The 19692-nt window shown below is 53.7% G+C and overlaps 5 protein-coding genes across 5 annotated transcripts; 3 read left to right on the forward strand and 2 right to left on the reverse strand.

The window, feature by feature from the left end:
* Positions 1–114: 114 nt before the first annotated feature.
* On the forward strand, positions 115–1738 carry HRG_00501 (secY translocase domain-containing protein; the record flags this gene model as incomplete). The annotated part of the gene is made up of 3 exons (XM_044858972.1): positions 115–124; positions 252–1596; positions 1663–1738. The coding sequence occupies 3 exons, from the start codon at positions 115–117 to the stop codon at positions 1736–1738; spliced, it is 1431 nt and encodes a 476-aa protein (XP_044725372.1).
* Positions 1739–4627: 2889 nt separating this feature from the next.
* HRG_00502 (lipase (class 3) domain-containing protein) lies at positions 4628–5772 on the forward strand (the record flags this gene model as incomplete). Its single annotated transcript, XM_044858973.1, has 3 exons — positions 4628–4960; positions 5123–5515; positions 5611–5772. The coding sequence occupies 3 exons, from the start codon at positions 4628–4630 to the stop codon at positions 5770–5772; spliced, it is 888 nt and encodes a 295-aa protein (XP_044725373.1).
* Positions 5773–6980: 1208 nt separating this feature from the next.
* On the reverse strand, positions 6981–8717 carry HRG_00503 (major facilitator superfamily domain-containing protein; the record flags this gene model as incomplete). The annotated part of the gene is made up of 5 exons (XM_044858974.1): positions 6981–7106; positions 7167–7561; positions 7604–7844; positions 7896–8003; positions 8055–8717. 5 exons carry the CDS (start codon positions 8715–8717, stop codon positions 6981–6983), a joined length of 1533 nt encoding a protein of 510 aa, XP_044725374.1.
* A 5171-nt stretch (positions 8718–13888) lies between these two features.
* HRG_00504 (integrase core domain-containing protein) lies at positions 13889–14566 on the forward strand (the record flags this gene model as incomplete). Its single annotated transcript, XM_044858975.1, has 1 exon — positions 13889–14566. One exon carries the CDS (start codon positions 13889–13891, stop codon positions 14564–14566), a length of 678 nt encoding a protein of 225 aa, XP_044725375.1.
* Positions 14567–15224: 658 nt separating this feature from the next.
* On the reverse strand, positions 15225–17202 carry HRG_00505 (cytochrome p450 domain-containing protein; the record flags this gene model as incomplete). The annotated part of the gene is made up of 5 exons (XM_044858976.1): positions 15225–15659; positions 15770–16102; positions 16180–16415; positions 16469–16850; positions 16978–17202. 5 exons carry the CDS (start codon positions 17200–17202, stop codon positions 15225–15227), a joined length of 1611 nt encoding a protein of 536 aa, XP_044725376.1.
* Positions 17203–19692: the final 2490 nt, after the last annotated feature.

Raw genomic sequence — 19692 nt, forward strand, 5'->3', positions numbered from 1 at the left:
CGCCTCCCGAGCCCACCACAGCTCGACCTCCTTCTCCCCTTGTTTCCGTCCTTCTCTGGATGAATTGAGCTCCATTCTTTTGTCTCCCCTGTCTTTCCGCTGACCACCGCCAAGATGAGCTCCTGTGAGTTGCTCCCCTCGGGCGCGCTTCATGGGCCTGCCGACCAGCCGTTGGCGAGGCGCGGCGGCGTTGACTGCGCGCCTCGCCGGCTTCTGAGGACTTGCTGCTGACGTGCGCCATGCTGCTGCAGTGCGATTTCTTGACCTGGTCAAGCCGTTCGTGCCGTTCCTCCCCGAGGTTCAGCAGCCGGAGACCAAGATCCCCTTCAACCAAAAGATGATGTGGACGGCCCTGACGCTTCTCATCTTCCTCGTCATGAGCCAGATGCCCCTCTACGGCATCGTCTCGTCCGACAACTCAGATCCCCTCTACTGGCTGCGAATGGTGATTGCGAGTAATCGCGGCACCCTCATGGAGCTTGGCATCACCCCCATCATCTCCTCGGGCATGGTCTTCCAGCTTCTCGCCGGCACCCATATGATCGATGTGAACCTCGACCTCAAGTCGGACCGCGAGCTCTACCAAACGGCCCAGAAGCTGTTCGCCTTTATCCTCTCAGCCGGCACCGCTACCGTCTACGTTTTCACCGGCCTCTACGGCCCCCCTTCGGATCTCGGCGCCGGCATCGTCTTCCTCCTCATCCTGCAGCTCGTTGTTGCCGGCATGATTGTCATTCTGCTCGACGAACTCCTGCAAAAGGGCTATGGCCTCGGCAGCGGCATCTCCCTCTTCATCGCCACAAACATCTGCGAGTCCATCATGTGGAAGGCCTTTTCCCCGACCACCATCAACACCGGCCGCGGCCCCGAGTTTGAGGGTGCCGTCATCGCCCTCTTCCACCTGCTCATGACGTGGCCCAACAAGCAGCGCGCTCTGCAGGAGGCCTTTTACAGGCAGAACCTGCCCAACATCATGAATCTGCTCGCCACCATTGCCGTCTTCGTCGCCGTCATCTACCTCCAGGGCTTCCGCGTCGAGATCCCCGTCAAGTCGTCGCGCCAGCGCGGCGCCCGCGGCTCGTACCCTGTGCGCCTCTTCTACACGTCCAACATGCCCATCATGCTGCAGTCTGCCCTCTCGTCCAATGTCTTCCTCATCAGCCAGATGCTGTACTCGCGCTTCTCCGACAACCTCCTCGTCCGCCTCTTCGGTGTCTGGGAGGCCAAGGACGGCTCTTCGCAGCTGCACGCCATCTCCGGCCTCGTCTACTACATGTCGCCCCCGCTCAACTTCAAGGATGCCCTCCTCGACCCCATCCACACGGCTGCCTACATCGTCTACATGCTCGGCGCCTGCGCGCTCTTCTCCAAGACATGGATCGAGGTGTCCGGATCCAGCCCCCGCGATGTGGCCAAGCAGCTCAAGGACCAGGGACTCGTCATGGCCGGCCATCGTGACCAGAGCATGTACAAGGAGCTCAAGCGCATCATCCCCACGGCTGCTGCCTTTGGCGGCGCCTGCATTGGTGCGCTCTCCGTCGCGAGTGATCTTATGGGCGCTCTTGGCTCCGGCACTGGTACTCTCCTCGCTGTAACGTGAGTCATTTCCGCCTCGTCCCCTTGATCTTCGATCCATGTTGACTGTCGCTAACCGATTGGCAGCATCATCTACGGCTACTTCGAAATCGCCGCCAAGGAAGGAGACTTGTCCGGCATGAAGGGCATGGTCATGGGCTAAGCGCTCCGCTGCGACTGGTGTAAACGTATCTTCGGCATGGGATAACCTACTCGAACTGGAACAGTCTCGACGCCGGATAGCAGAGAGGGCCGTTTTTTTATGTACCAATAGTGGCATGACTGGAGCCAGGGTGGAAGGAAAATATACTGCAAAGGCATATGTGGTTTTGTTCAAAACAGCGAAGAGGGAGCCCCAACTGAGTGAAACTAACGGGCTATCGGGTTTGCGCAATCGCAATGAATGGGCGTCGGAAGCCTGCACTATGGTGGTCACGACAAAATTCAGCTCTGGCACCGCAGAGAAATAAAGGGACAGGATTGATTCAAGATGCTGGTCGTCGAGTCGACGAGGCCCACGAGGTCATGAAAGGGCATTTCGATGTACCTACCCAAGACGAGTTGAAGGCGTGGGCAGCAACGAGGGAAGACGTCAGCTGAGCCAAGGCGTTTTTTGACACTTTAAAAGGTGCAGATGTTCAGTCGGGGAAACAACTCTCATTTTGTAGTTCGTCTTGGAATTTCGTGCTTCTCGCTCCGACAATTTGGTCTACTACCTCTGCCTTCCCCCCTGGTCCTGGAAACGCCGTCCGAAGCCTCGAGGCCTCGGAGAAATCAGTTGAAACGCCAGGGACTGCTTTGCGTCACGAGACGGCCTTGTACGAAGGGTAGTAGAGTTACATCTCTCGCGGACGTAACCCTCGTAATCGACTCGAGAGTCGAGACAGCCAGCTTCAACACCGAGCATTAATTGACAGCCAAGCCAACTTTGGAATCCGCGTTTGATACACTCGTTGGCCCCATCTTCTACGAAGCCGACGGGGCTCCCCATCGGTCGAGTCTTCGAGTCCGGCGTCTCAGATCTCGGGTCTTGCCAATGCCAGCCCCGGTGGGTTTTGCTTAGCTCGTAACGGAGCGCCTGTTTTAAAGTCGCTTGTGGTTGCGGGAGGCTCTGTTGTGCGATAGATTGCAGCTTATCCACCATTGCCTCGCCTTCTACGAAGCCTGCTGCGGATCATTCTTGGTTGGCAAGTTGACACCGGAGAACATGGAAGACTACGGATAGAGAAAGACCAAGCCAAGGCAAGCCTGTTACGGCCTTCAGCAATCGGTTCAGACGGCGCTTCTTGAGATTGTGCCGCCTAAACGCAAGACTTCGGGTAAGCAGATCATGTTACTGAGGGACAAGGGCGGCACGCCCGCGGGGATGCTGCGTGGAAATAGACTGTTGAATGTGGATCAAGGCAGGCATCTGGAGGGCGGGAGCGGAGGCATTAAGACTTAAGCTCATTGTGCGAGGAAGCATGATAGCTAGGTGGTCTTGGGCTAAGTCGAGGTCAGTGCAATGGGACGAGGGGGTGGGAGAGCGAGCTGTTGATGTAGGAAGTTCAAATGGACGAACGCCTTGTCGTCAATTACTGGGAACAACCATCTCCGCCGCCAAGAGCACGCCGACATACGCTCGCAGATACTGTTTCCCTTGTTTTTAAAGTTGCTCGAAATAGACTCAAACACTGGTCCGGGATCCCAGAGTTATGGCTTGACACGTCTCGCCTCTCGCCTCTCGAGACAAGGGGCCGCGGGGACTAACAACGGCGACTTGCTCTCGGCAGGGGCCTGTCCACACGCCGTCGTTCGTCTGTAGTGGCCCGCAGAAGCGCCCTTTGGATGTTTCTCTTGACGGCGCCCGCGCGCAACGTCACTCGGACGGAAAAGAACAGGCCCTGGCGCCTTTATTCGTGGCATAGGTGCCGCTGCGGAGCCCGTGGCCCCCTCGGGGGTCCGAGCGACTCCTGAATAGAAATGCTGAGAGAACCAAGACCAGCAGGGCGTAACCGGCCGACCACTGGTTTTTTCCGGAGCGCTTCCAGATTATAGAGCCGCTCTTTGAAGCCTGGCTTAGGGGTACGTGGTTGCAGGCCGTGCTCAATATCCGCGTGGGCACGAGATCCAGGAGGCCCTTATTTCAACTCCCTCGAGTGGCTAACTTGGCTGCCTCTGTAAAGAAAGGACCCCGAGCTGTTGCAGATGGGGCCACCGGTAGCGCCATGACAGGTCATAAGTTACAAACCCGCAACTGCTAAAGCTGTTTGACAGCTTGAAGATCAGAAAATAGCTCTTCGCACCACACCCTCTCCGCTCGGAACGGCCGTATGAGCCAAACCAATCGCTTTCCACAGACAACATTAGCCTCGAAACATTGGTGTACTGCTCCAATTTTCGTCAATGCTAATTCACCGCCGTGAAACGAGTGTGCCTGGCAGGGCTATGCAGTATGGATTCGCTCCCAGCCACCCACTTGAGGCTGTCTTGCTGCCAACTCCCCTTCCCATACGCGATGCGCAAGCCATGAGTAATGCCAAAAAACGGACAATTCGAGATCCGATAGTGACATTTTTCTTGTCTCCGCACCCCAGTATTCACAATATTCTCCGGCGCTGCTCCATGGTCAGGACTCATAGCTTAATACATACAGCCTCGTTGCCACTCAACCTCATCCCCGCCCTGTCACATCTGTCCCTCAGCCTATCTTATTCACAAAATACGAGAATAGTCACGATTATCGTCATAGGTCCTTTTGGCTGTTCTTGTTCTTACGAGTTTGTATTTTAAATGGCAAAGGGCCCGGGAACTATGCCGGTCTTACCACGTCGCTCGCTCGTTTAGCTTCGTGACAATTATTACTTTACTTTTCTTTCTACTCTCTTATACCGTCTCAAACATTCACTTCTCATGATGCTTTCCAACGCTGGTTCGGTATGAGCTCCATTTTCCGCAAACCCTCTCTCCTTCGTTCTGTTCACCACTAACTATACCAGTTTGGCACTGTCCTTCTTGCTGGACTTGCAGCTGGAGCCAAGACTCCTGGTACATCGTCCACAAATCTCTCGACATGACCAACTCGGTCATCCACTACAACCCTTCCGCTAACGAACCTGTCATCTCAGTGTCACAGGAACGGTTCGACCAGTTTGTGCGATATAGTCAGATTTCCTCCGCCGCGTACCAGAAAAGCTGCGCTGCACCGCCGCAAGGCATCAAGCTGGTGAAGGAGCTGTCCGACGCTGCGACCAACACGGAAGGCTTCATCGCCGTAGATGGAGCAGCCAAGGAGATGATTGTGGCGCTTCGTGGCACGTCGAACTTACCAGACGCCTTCACCGACCTAAACTTTGTCCAGACCGACTACCAAAGCCCGGGTGTGAGGGAATGTAACGGGTGCAAGGTGAGAGGACCGCGGACATATATGAGACAGCTCAACTATTCATACCGCCTCAAATTCTTGGTCTCAGCAAAGATGAAGCCCCAGACTCTACGCCTAACACCTCCGAAGCTGCTCGAAACAGCTCCATGTGCCCACCTTGGCTGACAGCTCTTTTCTACCCAGGTACATGGTGGATTCCTGGCTGCGTGGAACAGTATCGCCAACGAAACCATCTCGACCGTGCAGAGCGAGCTCGCCGCCAACCCAGGCATGAGGGTGACTGTCACGGGGCACTCGCTTGGAGGCGCCCTCGCATCCCTTGCAACCATGTCACTTAACGGCTCCGGCATCGAAACGACGACCTTTACCATGGGCCAGCCCCGTACGGGCAACCAGGCCTACGCCGACTTTGTCGACCAGAAGGCACCCAATTTTGTCCGCATCACGCACTCCAACGACGGCGTGCCGCAGATCCCTCCCCGCATATTGGGCTACCAGCACCATTCCGGAGAGGTTTGGCAGCCGGAGAAAGCGGTGCCCCAGGAGACATTCCAATGCGAGGGCCAGGAACCAGGTGTAAGCAAAGTCCAATCGAATCCTCGAGCGTCGGGGTGGCCATGGCGTACCGTTTCAATACAGAAAGGAATGAGAGACTGATCATGATATTACAGGACTGCAACAACTCTGTCCCGGGGCTGGGTGTCAACCTTGCCCACCTCTCTTACATGGGCGTCCAGATGGGTGACTTGCCCGGCAACGCAAAGATTTGCGGCGACGAAGAGAAGGGCCTGCTGGGAACGCTGCTCGGCTTCGTTGGTGTTGGCACAACTTGAAGACTGTTCCATTCAACCTGGAGCCGAAATCCAAGAGCAGGCGCACTTAGAATACGCTTGGAGGAATGAACGCGAGCTGTCTTGACGATGTTCACAGTTGTTGATGGAATTTAAGCCGTCAGGCACAGCTTGGTTTACTTTACTCATGTTCACGTATGTATTATGGCCGACGAGCAAATGCAAATCGAAAAAGGTATATATTCACCGCAAGTGTCCTTCCATTTTATGGGGAAGGATGCCATTTACCGGGAATTTTCTACCCGCCGGTCTACGGATTGATGACCCGTTGGTCAGATGTAAATTTCATTATAGCTCTGGCGGAAAGGAGCAAAGAGACGTACTGTAGAGTAATCCGAGTCAGTTTCTGAAATGCAACCCTGCGGTAAAGCTACGTGCCTGTACTTTGTGACAGATTCTACGGTACGGGGTCATGGCAAGAAACTGTTGACTGAAGCGGCCACTCGCTGCATTAGATAGTTTCTTTTAAGAACCCCCCCCCTAAGATCATGTAACGTTTTCTCTCACTCCCCTGTCTTCTCTTCTCTTCTTCCCTGGTGTCAAGACACGGACAGCTCCTGCGGTGCGCATATATCGTTCAGCGGGCAGGTGTGCAACGCCTGTATAAGTGGATGAGTCGAGACCAACAGCACAAACGGGCCCAATAAACACTCGACACGCGAGCACAGGAATCCCGGGCGTTTAATTTAGCTAGTCTTTTGGTGTCTCCGTCCGTGAGGCAAATTTGCGACGCCAGCCAACGGCATGTGCAATAAGTCCGCAACTCCGCATGTACAACAGAGGACTGGTCAGCTGTTGACCAGCTTCAGAGCTATTCTTGAGATGGCTGTCGAAAGTCTCCTTGGCAGCAGAAGATGAACTTTTTTGATTGACGTGACGTGGACTTGTTAGGGTTCGTACATGTTGGATCGCAATGGGCAGCAGTTGCCACGGGGACCTTTTCGAGAGCATCATGAGTTGTAGTTGATACGGGAGCTGCTGCGTTTCACCCTGCCGCACCCTACAACTGGCAACGAGCTTTCATTTGGGTGTATATAGTTCGGATACTATTCTCAATTGACTGGCGCTATCCAGGCTGCTTTGCAGCCGTGATGCCTGGTGTGGGACACAGCTGTCCGGCAGCGAGGTAAGTTAGCTATTAAAAGAAGGGTAAATGTAATCTATCTTGAATAACCGGCTGAGTAGTATTCTTAAGCCCTCGCTGATACCTCTTTACTCTTCTTACTCTCGTCCTCCTCGGTACTCGGTACTACAGCCTCTTTATTCTCTTCGAGGCCATAATCAGTGTCTAGCTGTTTTCTCAGCTCCACGTCGCGCTCCGCGCCGACGGCGAAGAAGCTAAAGAGGCTGATGCCCAAGCAAACCCACCAAATCACCCTCAGACTCTGTGTGTAGACGTCGAGGACCTGGCCCCAAACGACGGGGTTGGGTGTATTGTACAGTGCATGCGCCTGACTTGCAAACGAGTAGGCAGCGCCTCCCTGTAGCTGAGACCGGAGCGACTCATTGGAGATGTGATCGAGGTTCTTGTCGAAAACGGCATTGAAGATGACGCCGGGCATAACGACGCCCCAGATATAGCCAAAGGTGCGGACGAGGCTATACGTGGCCGCGGCTGCCGCCACGTCTGTCTCCGGAAGCGGAGCCATGACGGCGGGCAGCAGGGTGGACATGACGAGTCCGGCGCCGGCGCTGTTGACGAGCTGGAACAAGACCCAGGCGACCTTGGGCGTGACAGCGTCAAGACGAGTGAACAGACCGAAGGCCAAGGCTGAAAGACCAAACGCGACGGCATGCAAAGGCCGGTAGACACCGAGAGTGCTGAGCAGGATGCCGCCCAGGATGGCGAAGACCAGCGAGCCCATGGCAAAGGGCAGGAAGAAGGTGCCTGACTCCTGAACCGTCGTGCCTTGGACGGCCTGTAGGTAAACGGGAAAGAAGTAAGAGATGGCCTGGACAAGCACCGACGACGTAAAGGTCAGTAGTAGCGCCGTGGCTGATGTGCGGTTGCCAAATAGCCGCGGCGGCACGCTGGGCACGCTGGCAAGGAAGACCTGATGGGCGAGGAAGGCGAGCCAGCCGATGACACCGAGCACCAGCGGCACGATGATGCGCCATGACGACCACGGGCGCTCGACACCGCCCTCGACGAGTCCGATGAGCAAGGAGACGGTGCTGGGGATGAAGATGAGGTTGCCGACATAATCGAGTTGCTGGGCCCGGGCCGCCAGGGTCCCTCGCCGTGAGTCGGCACTATTATCGACATTGCCGGTCCCGACGCTCATAAAGAGAAGCAGACCGGCGAAAGACAGGCCACAGAAGGGGAGGTTGAGGTAGAAGATCCAGCGCCAGTTGGACGCGGCCAGAGCGCCGCCAACGGGGGGCCCAATGGCAGCTGCGACGCCCGACCATGAGAACAGCAAGCCAAGGTACTTGCCGCGCTCTCGTAGCGGCACGAGATCGCAGCAGACAATGTCGAGCAGGACATACATGCCGCCGGCGCCGGCGCCCTGGATGGTGCGGCCGGCCAGCAGCATGGCGACGCTCTGGGCGGCGCCGCCGAGGGCGCTGCCGAGGGCAAAGAGGGAGACGGCGGCCACGAGCGGGCCGCGGCGGCCGAAGGCATCGGCAAGCTGCCCGAAGAGCGGCTGCAGCACGCACGAGGCGGCGACAAACGAGTTGGCGATCCACACGTACTGCCGTGCTCCGCCAACCTCGGCCGTGATGGTGGGCAGTGCCGTTGTGATGATGGCCACGTCGAGGGCCGAGATGAAGGCGAGCAGGCACAACGACACGAAGATTCCCCAGAAGCGAACGCCGTGCTTGGGCCGGGGGCTCATTTTTGCCTCGCTGTTTGGCTGCGCGGTGTTCTCCCCTGCGCCCTCGTGCTTGATGGTCTCCATCCCTTTTCTTGGGTCGGATGACATTGAGTGCGGCAGGGGAAGGGACGGTAGACAGCTCAAGGGTAGGGGGCGCTGCAGAGAAGCAAGAGGTGGAAGGGTTGAGGGATGGATGCGAGCACGAGCGTCCTTTGATTTTTTGTGATAGTCAAGGCCATGTATAGGACCTGGACCACTAAGAACTTGCTGGAACTGCCGCTACATATATCAATGGGCCTTGGGGACGGCACTTGAAGCCGGGCTCTCCTGCAGTAGCTTTACCAACATGGTCAAGGTGCTCATGGGTTGGTTGATGTGCCTCGCCCGGCTCGTTCAAGTCCGGTTTGGGGACCAAGGATTCAGTCAACCTGCAGGCTGCGCTCATTCTGTACTCTGTCCGAGTTGGGCTGGACCAACTAATTAAAGGCACCCTCAGGGGCCTGTGTTGGTCAGCCTGGCAACAATCTACGTGGCGAGGGGGCAGCCGTTGGCCCAACTTGCATATGCACAGAGACGGCTCTTCCGTACTCGGTAGGTAATTTGCAAGGGTAGTAAGATTGTTTGCTAATAAACTGCGTGCTTGCGTTATGCGGTGTTCAAAAAACGACGCCCCCGTCCGCACCTGTTCTATGAGAGAGGGGGGGGGGGGGTTGTTCACCCCTTGCGTGCCTGTGAGGGAACGATCATGTGACTTTCATACTTTATGAAAGGTCCCGCTTTTATTCATGTAAATAGCGAAAGTCAGAGTCTTCCTTAGGAACCTCTTTCTCTCTTGTAGACAATCACTTTACCCAAGTCGCACTCGACCTTGTTCGTGCACTTGTACCGTCACATATTGTCTACCGACTACCCTTCCTCAATAGACCACTGTCCGCGACGTGACTATTGATTTCGATACCTCTAACCTCACCAAAACACCCTGCAACCAAATTTCCACCTAAACCACCACCACCGCACCAAATTCACCAATCAACGAATCAGCAAACCAACAAACCAACAAATCACAATCGCAAAGTCAACTAAAACGTAACGAAACTGTCGAACGCCACCTGCACTATAGCCATCACCGTCAACAACCCAATGGCTACCGCTACCCCACACCCGTCGATCGAGTGCCCCCTGCCCCTCCTCAACGCCAGCAATACCGATGAAACGTTCCGAAATGCCTTTGTTGCTAACCCAGCCGGTCTCATGAAAGAAGTCTTCCTCGTATGCAATGCCGCATACAGTATGCAAGCGGTAATCGATTCACTACGTGCCTCGACCACGACGACAAATAGGGCAATGGAGGACCTCCAAACCCGCCTAGAAAACACGCTCATTTCTAAAAGTGATGGAGACGCAATGATCGCCCGTCTTATGGCAGAAAATGAAGCGTACATAAAGATCATTCAGTCAAAGGAGCTTCACACCGCACACCAGAACACCCTGATCCTGAGGCCTTCACCGGAGAGGACCCCACGCTTCTGCCGAATTTCCTCCAGCACCTCGAGTTGAAGCTCGAAATGAATAAAGATTGGTGGAACTCGGAACCTCAACGTATGGGATATGTCGTCTCATGCCTTAAAGGCAAAGCACATGACCAAGTCCGCTACAACATTAAAGATGGGGTGGTTCTCTTCGACGATGTCAATGCCATAAAAACACCCTTCAGTCAGCCTTCGGGGATATTGACGCTAAAGCTACCGCCCAACTCAAAATCTTTGACATGAAACAAGGCCATAGATCCCTTACGACATTCCTCCCCGAATGGTATGCCGTCGCCAAGCTCACCGACTGGGATAGTGGGGCGCTCATTGCTCACCTCCGACGTGCCCTCCACGACAACGTTATCTGGAGACTTTCTCACTAAGGGCAAAGATACTCCTACCGAAATTAGTCAATTTATGGACCTTGTCCGTATCTGCGATAACGAATGCCGTCAAGTCAATGCCAATTACTTCAAGAAAAACACCGACAACTCAGCAAGTCACAATGCAACCTTACAACCCTCCACTACGCCACAATCGACGACCTCTAACGGCGGGGATTCAATGGATTTGAGCGTCATCACCTGGGGGGCCAAAGATGTCGCCTCTGGTCGTAGACCCCAAACGGAAGCAGAGAGCGGCACGCAGAGCCTATTGCACAGCGCATGGACTCTGCCATTGGTGCAGCTCAGGCAAACATCGTTCCTCAATTGCGACACCGCACCATGGAGGACGGAAAAAGTGTAGTCTCCGACGGAAGTCGCCGCAGGAGACGCAAGAAAAAGGGCGATCTACTGCTCTCTTCTCTGGACACTAACCAAGCTCATTTGCTACTGCCTTGTAACCTAATCGAAGACAATTCCACTCTGATTAAAACCGAAGCAATGCTTGACTCAGGTGCCACTGGAAAGGGGTTTGTAGACGAATCCTTCGCGCACGCCAACAAACTCACGCTTTATGAACTACGAAACCGTCGCCGGCTGAACGTAGTCGATGGAAGACCCTCCTCGGCTGGCGATATCACTCATGTGGTGAAACTCAACATGGAAATCAAGGGACACAGGGAGAAGATGCTATTTTACGTAACGAAGCTTGGGAAGTACAATGTCATACTCGGAAAACCCTGGCTGACAGATCACAACCCAATCGTCAATTGGAGCACGAATGTGGTCACTTTCAACTCTGATCACTGCCGCAAATACTGCATGGAGAAAGGACAATACCAACTGCCTGTTTCTGGAGCTCCCTCTTTGTCAATTTCTGCAACCACGACTATACTGGCACGCCCATCAATCCCCCGAAGAGTCGGCGCAGCCGCATTCCATATGCTGACCAAAACCGCGACGTCGACGTATTCTCACTATCACTGTATGAGATCGACAAAGGCTGGCTGAACTTGGAGTCATCACAGAAGCCTCCACCTTCGTAGAACCTAAAGCACGCCGAAGGGTCCGATTCGACTCTGCACTCACAGACATGGACAAGATGAACCGAGAACTCCAGCTACAGGACGGAATCACCTCCCTTGACCCCAAGGACCAACAAACACAGGAACCTGAGCTTCCCGGAAAACGGCAGCCGATATGTACCTTTCAGGGCATCACTCGAAGACATTCACAAAGCCCTCGAACCCAAGACTTTGATCGATCCTGCAACAAAAGTACCCCAACACTACCATGAATTTTTGAAAGCATTCGACCAATCAGAAGCGGATAAACTCCCCACACCGAGACTGCGACCACGAAATTGAACTTCAACCTGGAACGACTCCACCACATGGACCTCTGTACGGGATGTCACAAGACGAACTTCTCGTCCTCCGGAAATTCCTTCAGGAAAACCTTGATAAGGGTTTCATACGCGCTAGCACCTCACCGGCAGCCTCGCCAGTGTTATTTGCAAAGAAACCAGGAGGGGCCTTCGTTTTGCGTGGACTACCGAGCTCTTAACGCGATAACCATCAAGAACCGTTACCCCCTACCGTTGATCCAGGAGACCCTTTCCCAGCTAAGCCAAGCCAAGTATTTCACCAAACTCGATGTCGTCGCAGCGTTTAATCGAATCCGCATCAAGGAGGGTCAGGAATGGATGACGGCGTTCAACACAAGATATGGTCTCTTCGAGAGCATGGTGATGCCTTTGGACTATCAAACGCCCCGGCTACCTTTCAAGCTCGAATTAACGAAGTCTTACGCCCATTCCTTGATAGATATTGCACGGCCTACATCGACGACATTCTCATCTACTCAGACGACCTTGCCACCCACAGACTCCACGTCAAATCAGTACTCCAAGCACTTGAAGCCGCAGGCCTACAACTTGACGTCAAGAAATGCGAATTCGAGACTACTGAAGTCAAATACCTGGGCATGATCATCTCAACCACTGGAGTACGGATGGACCCAGAGAAAGTCAACTGTCTCATCAACTGGGAGGCCCCTATCAATGTCAAAGATGTCCAAGCCTTTTTAGGATTCTCAAATTTCTACAGACGGTTCATCAAGGGATTTTCACGCATCGTACGACCACTTGTTGCCCTGACACGGAAGCTAGTCAAATGGAACTGGACTTCATCTTGCCAAGAAGCATTCGATATGCTCAAAAATAGCTTCACTTCAGCGCCAATCCTCAGACACTTCGACCCCGCAAGAGAAGTGTTTGTCGAATGCGACGCGTCCGATTTTGTGTCTTCGGGTATTCTCTCCCAGGAAGACGATCAAGGAGTGCTACACCCAGTGGCTTTCATGTCCAAAAAGTACGACCCGGCCGAGTGCAATTACGAGATATATGACAAAGAACTTTTGGCTATTGTACGCTGCTTCGAATGCTGGAGACCCGAACTCCAAGGCACACACCACCAGATTACAGTCATCACTGACCATGCCAACCTTCGATATTTCATGACAACCAAGCAACTTTCAAGACGACAAGTCAGGTGGAGCGAATTCCTATCACAGTTCCAATTCGCTATCAAGTCAGTGCCTGGGAAAGAGAACGGAAAGCCTGACTCACTCACACGGAGATCACAAGACTTACCGAAAGATGAAAATGACGACCGCATCCAGTACCAACAACAGTCGCTGCTTAAGCCTTCCAACATAGACTCCTCTGTACAAGAACAACTAAGGCTTGACCCCGAGCTCTCAGAGCTCTTTGCAAATCTCTCCTGGGAACAAGAGATTGCACTATGTCCCGCCATTCTTGACGAAATTCAGCCAGAACCAATCAACCACAAAATCACAAGACTTCTAGACAAGGGCTATGAGGAGGACGAATGGTGGATGAAAATCAGGGACGAGATGCTCAAACCCCATGGAATTCCCCACTCAAAGGAAGTTTCTATCGGAATGCATGATAAACGAAGGCCGATTATATTTCCGAGAGAGGCTATACGTACCCGCAGGCGAACTACGGACCCTTCTCACTCAACTCGCCCATGACAGCGTCGAATCAGGCCACCCCGGGAAAAACAAGCTATACGAACTCATTTCACGCTCTTATTGGTGGCCAAAGCTTAGCGCCGATACGAAACAATTCACACGCAATTGCCACGGATGTCTGAGGAACAAAACCTCCCAGTTGCGGTACCAGGGGACATTGAAACCGCTCCCAATTCCCTTGCAAAGATGGAGAGACTTATCCGTTGACTTCATTGGCCCAATTCAGCGCACAGCTCGTGGATTCAACGCAATCATGGTGGTAGTCGATAGGCTGTCAAAGGACAGACATTTCACGCCCTGCAAGACCGACATGAAAACACATGACTTGGCAACACTCTTCGTACGAGATGTCTGGAAACTCCATGGACTACCGGATTCAATCGTGTCTGATAGAGGACCACTGTTTGTCTCGGAATTCTGGAAAGCGGTTTGCCACCGTCTACGGATCAATATCAGCCTTTCTACAGCATATCACCCCGAAACTGACGGCCAGACGGAAAACGCTAACTCATTTCTCGAACAATACCTTCGCCAATATGTTAGCTTTGCTCAGGACGACTGGGACGAGTGGCTCCCATTGGCCGAATTCGCAGCCCGTAACGTTGTCAGCGATTCAACGGGAATGTCCCCATTTTTGCGAACACAGGCTATCACCCCGAATGAGCTTTGGTCCCCTCGCGCAATACCACTCGCGGCATCCAAAGACCTGGCAGAACGCTGCAACGAGGGGAACGAATTTGTCGCCAAGATGCAAGAAATCACTGATCTACTTCGGACAAACCTGCTCTCAGCTCAAGCCTCACAAGAGCAGTTCGCCAACGCAAATAGATCACCGGCGCCAGCTTACCGAGTTGGAGACATGGTGCTACTTAGCACACGCAACATTGATTCAGCCCGACCCATCCCAAAACTAGATCACAAGTTCATTGGCCCTTTCGAATCGAGCGCGTGCTCAACCTCACTCCTACCAACTGAAGTTGCCACATGAACTAGACTCAATTCACAATTCATTTCACACCAACCTCCTGCGACCGTCACCAAACGACCCGCTCCCCGGCCAATACAACACACCGCCCCCACCAATAACGCTAGATGCAAAGGGGGAGAAACTCTGGGCGATTGAAGAAATACTGGACTCGAAACGCACAAAACAGAAAGGCTTCCAGTACCATATACTATGGAGAGGCTTCGACCTTGAGCAGGCAACATGGGAACCACTACACAACGTCGTCAACGCTCACATCGCCATCAAAGAGTTCGAGAAGCACAACAAAACAAACCCAGACCGACGAAACAAGAAGCGCAAAATGCTCGCCTACAGGCTCAGCAAGACGTGGAAGAATCAGAAGCGATGGAGTAAAGGAGGCCCATGTGTGAGGGAACGATCATGTGACTTTCATACTTTATGAAAGGTCCCGCTTTTATTCATGTAAATAGCGAAAGTCAGAGTCTTCCTTAGGAACCTCTTTCTCTCTTGTAGACAATCACTTTACCCAAGTCGCACTCGACCTTGTTCGTGCACTTGTACCGTCACAGTGCCTCTTTACACAGTTTGTGGAACGCCCCGTTCAACATCCTCCCGTTCAAACTCCCGAGATCAGCACACCGCATCGAGACATGCAGAGACCCATGCTGCCATGCCACCTTCAACGTCCCGCCCTTCTCCGGATTCGTATATTTGCGTCTGACGGATACTTGACCCACATCATGTGAACCGGCTTTGGTCTGGACTTGAGGTACTCGACCTCGTAGTTGAGCAGCAGGTTGGCGACAAAAATCTTAAGCTCGAGCAGTGCAAAGAAGCGCCCTGGGCACGCGTTCCTGCCAGGGACGCCAAAGGCCAGGAAGCTCTCATCGAGCGTCACCGTCGACTTGACCTTAAACGACTGTTTCTTCTCCCATGTCACGACTTCGTTGTTATCGTTGTCGGCGGGCTGCACGAAGCGAAACGGGTTGTAGAGGTGCGCTTCGGGGTATGCTTTTGCGTCGTAGTGGATTGGCTCAACCGGAACGACTATACGAGTGCCTCTGGGCACAGGGACGCTCCAGCCGCCGATGACGATGCCGTCAGGGTCCAAGACCTATTGGGGTACGTGGCATGAGTATGGGACTGACTGTTTTGTAGCCAAGAGAATACTCGGTGCAAACAACGTCACAAGGGCGGTTTGCGACACGCTATGAGAAACCGTACCTTTCTGGGTAGCAGGACTGATCCCAACGGCGAAATTCTCATCGACTCTCGAATTGCAGCGTCGACAAGCCGTAGATTCTCCACCGCGTCCGGCGTCCATTTGCCCCCCGACTCTCGAAGCACGTCTGCGCATTCCTCGCGCAGCGCATCGACGTATCCTCGAGCAGGGTCCGAGCTGTAAAGGTCGAGAATAAAGTTCTGCGCAGTAAACGCCGTCGTCAAGAGTGATATGTCGTTGGCGATCAGGAGGCGCTCGCAGACGCGCCCGAGGTCCAGTTGCTCCCGGTTTGGGCTGGCGTAGCACTCATCAATGATCCATTGGAGAGCGTCTTGCTGTACGTGGGTAAGTCAGCCGCCAATGATTTTGCTTTCTGCAGGATGAAAGGAGAAGAGTAGGGGGGGCTTCTTGCCGGAGGTGTCCACTCGTGGTCGGGATCGGCCTTGAGCCTGGCGGTATTTTCCAGCCTCTCTCTCACAATCGGCCGGCTTCTCTTCATCACTCGCTCTGCCATGAAGCGGGACACTATCATGAGTATAGGCCCGAACACGCGCTGGAGCGCCGAGGGCAGGCAGCTCATAGCAATCGCGCCCCCAAAGAGGCTCATGGCGTGGTCCCTCAAGCGGTCCAGAAATACCACATCTCGACCTGTCAAGCCATGTCAACATACGCCGGTGAACCATGACTGCGGCAAGACCTACAGAGCGGAAGGCCACAGAAGGCGCCATTGGCGGCGCCCGCGATGATACGCAGCGCCGAGCTCCAGGTCCTTACCTCATTCCACTCGCCGTCGTAACCCCAGCTACGCTCAAATCCAAATTCGATCTCGGCAGCAACTCGTGGCGCAAGTATGGGGATGTTCTGCGTTAGCTGATTCCGCACAACCGTGATATGAAGTTGCTCCGCGTGTAGGTGCGGATCCGGAAACGTCCAGCGCAGCTGCATGTTCTCGTGCTGGACTTGCTTCACGTCCAGCACGCTCTCGGACAGGCCATAGACCTTCTTGATCTGCTGTGGCGGGATCACCACGGTCAGGCCATGCTCCAGCGACGGTATGGCGAACGGCAGATTGACTTTGCAGTACTAGATTTATGCATTTCTTGTTAGAATAGATGCTCATATTTGTACAGGCGCAAGACATAAACACTTCAAAGGAGAAGGGAGGGGGAGAGTTGGGAAATAGGCCCGGCATTGGCGGCACCAGCCTGACCTTTTCATATCCTTCAAACGCCCATTTACTTGTCTCAGTGAACGATCTCAACCGAGCTCGGACCCAGCGAAATCTCTCTTCGCGAATACCAAACACGGGTTGCGTCTTCAAAATTCTGGTGTCGTCCTTGTCTTGCTTGTGGGCGAGGCTGGTCAGTCGCCGCAGATGCAACAGTCCAATGACGACGACTAGAAGCAACCCCAATGCTTGTACTGATGCAAACATTCTCTCTCAATGCTCAGATGATACGGATCTTCAAGTTGCTGTGGAATTTTGTGCAATGCAGGGCGACCACCAAAACGGTCAGATCTATAATTGCTTGCGACTGGCGAGATATCCTCAAAGACATGACCACCTTAACAATCAAAACAGAAAGACGACTCTCAAGGGAACGCTAGGATATCGTGTTGCTTGCCCTGGCTGGGCTCGACTACCGCAGCCCTTCTGTTCACAATTGATCAGGGCCATTCCGAGGTCTTGCAGGAAATGCAGTGTTGGTTGGCCCCCCCTGCCGCTTATTCCTCATTCTCGTGCAGGGGTTGAAACAACGTTGTACACGCGAATGCTCGGGTAGTATCTACCCGTTGATCTTGGTGTGGGGCCACAGCAGCCCAACTAAGTGTCTTCGCCACTTAGTTGGCCCAAAAAATCCGGCACAGCCCAAAAAATCCGGCACAGCAGCCCACCTCCAAAACGTCAACCCTATGCATCTCAACCGCGTTTTCTCGCGCAACTTGACTTTATTTACGTATCTTTTTGCCGGAATACATTATGACAGATAACATGGCTACCCTGGAGGCAGCAAAAGCCGTTCTGGCGTCTCGTCGCGACCCCAGAGCCGATGTTCGTCGCTCAACAACACCAAAAAGAACGCCTCTTTCCGTGCGAGATGCGGCCATCCGTTACAATGTGAAGAGCTCATCCGTACAGAGAGCCATTAATTTCATAAGAAACCCTTTTCCCGTGCTCCAGGGCGTCCATTGGCGCTGACGGAGGACGAAGACGACGCCCTGGTTGCGTATGTACAGTGGATGGAACGCACCGGCATGCCCGCCACGAGAGAGCAACTTGAAGCTGTTGCAAATGCAATAAGAATGCGTCGAGATCCCAATGCCCGCCCGGTCTCGTCAAGTTGGCTTGACAATTGGCGTGGAAGTCATCCTGCGATCGCGAAGACGTATCTCAAAGCAGTTGAACGAGCCCGGAAGTCCTTTGAAGCCCACGGGGTAGAAGAAGTCGAATTTTTCTACTCAAAGCTTCGAGAAATCATCACCAGCTACCGTATTGGCAGTTCAGAGATCTGGAATGAAGACGAGGCCGGAATACGCATTGGGTGCCTGCGAGAACGCATCCAAGTTCTCATCACGCGCACCACTAGAGTCAAGAGCACCCGGCCCCGAGTTTTAGACCCAGCAAACCGAGAATCCTGCACGGTAATTGCCTCAGTTAACGCAGTGGGGGACTCTCTTCCACCCTGGCTTGTTTTCCAACATTACCCTACCACCAACTGGGCCGGCATCGACATCATGACAGGCGTACGGTTTGCCCAGTCGCCAACTGGCTTTTCCAACGCAGAGATACACCTTGAGTGGGCAAGGCATTTCAACTGCTGGTCTTGGGCATCGTCAGCGCAAGCAAAACAGTCAGGAAATTCGCTGGAAGAGTGGTTCGGCTGTGACGAGCATCTTCGGCGCCCCAACATGGGGATGAGTCGCGTGGAGGCGCCGCCAAACCAACGGCCTGACGACGAGAAGATCTACCGATTGCTTGTTGTGGATGGCTTTACAGGGCATACCACCCTTGACTTTGCTGAGTATTGTATCAAGTTTGATATCATCATTGCTATTTTCCTCCACATTCCACCCACCTCATGCAGCCGCTTGATGTTGGGGTATTCCAGCCACTAAAGTCAGCACATCAGAAAGCGCTTCGGAAGTCGCTCGCAGAAGGCAACATATCATTTTCGCGGGTCAACTTCCTCACAGCTTTTCAGGACGTATATGAGGCTGGCTTCACGCGGCATAACATTATGGCGGCATTTGAAAAACAGGCCTCTTTCCTGTCGACCCAGCGCCGGTGATCACCAAGATCCTCCACGAGCAGCTACGACAACAGCAGCCGATCAATCCTGCATACGCCTCGCTCCTACCCTCGGAGACGCGTTTCCAAGTCGCCGCGGATGCCCTCAATGATATCCGGCAACGGTATGGGCCCCTCATGAGCTCGCCATCACGAGAAAACTTGCGGGTTCTTGCGAAAGTGAACACCGAGTCTATCGCGATGGCGTCACATTCCCAGGGCATAGTCAGCGATAAGAATAGCCGAACCCAGGCGTATGCGAATCGAATGAAGAGAGGCAAGATTGTCAGGCCGCGCGGAGAGTTTATCACGAGCTCCAGCATGGCCGACATCACCCGGGAGTATGAGGAGCTCCAGGCAAAGCAAACCCGGCTTCAAACGCGCCAGGAGATAAGGATGCATCTTAAACGAGTTCGTGGAGAGATGCAGAAGATCCGAGAAGACTATAAAGTCGGGAAGAAGCAGTTAGTCAATGGCAGAGTCAAGACATTGAACTTTAAGCCCTGGCTAGAGTTTACGGGACGAGACGTTGAGTTCTACACTCTGGAGCAAAGTTGCGATACCCTCATGCGGGAGCTCAAAGAGCCATCCAAGGAATCCTTTTCTATGATACCACGAAGAGAAATAACTCCGCCA

Source organism: Hirsutella rhossiliensis (genome assembly GCF_020360975.1).
Source record: "Hirsutella rhossiliensis strain HR02 chromosome Unknown scaffold00001, whole genome shotgun sequence".
Taxonomy (NCBI): Eukaryota; Fungi; Ascomycota; class Sordariomycetes; order Hypocreales; family Ophiocordycipitaceae; genus Hirsutella; species Hirsutella rhossiliensis.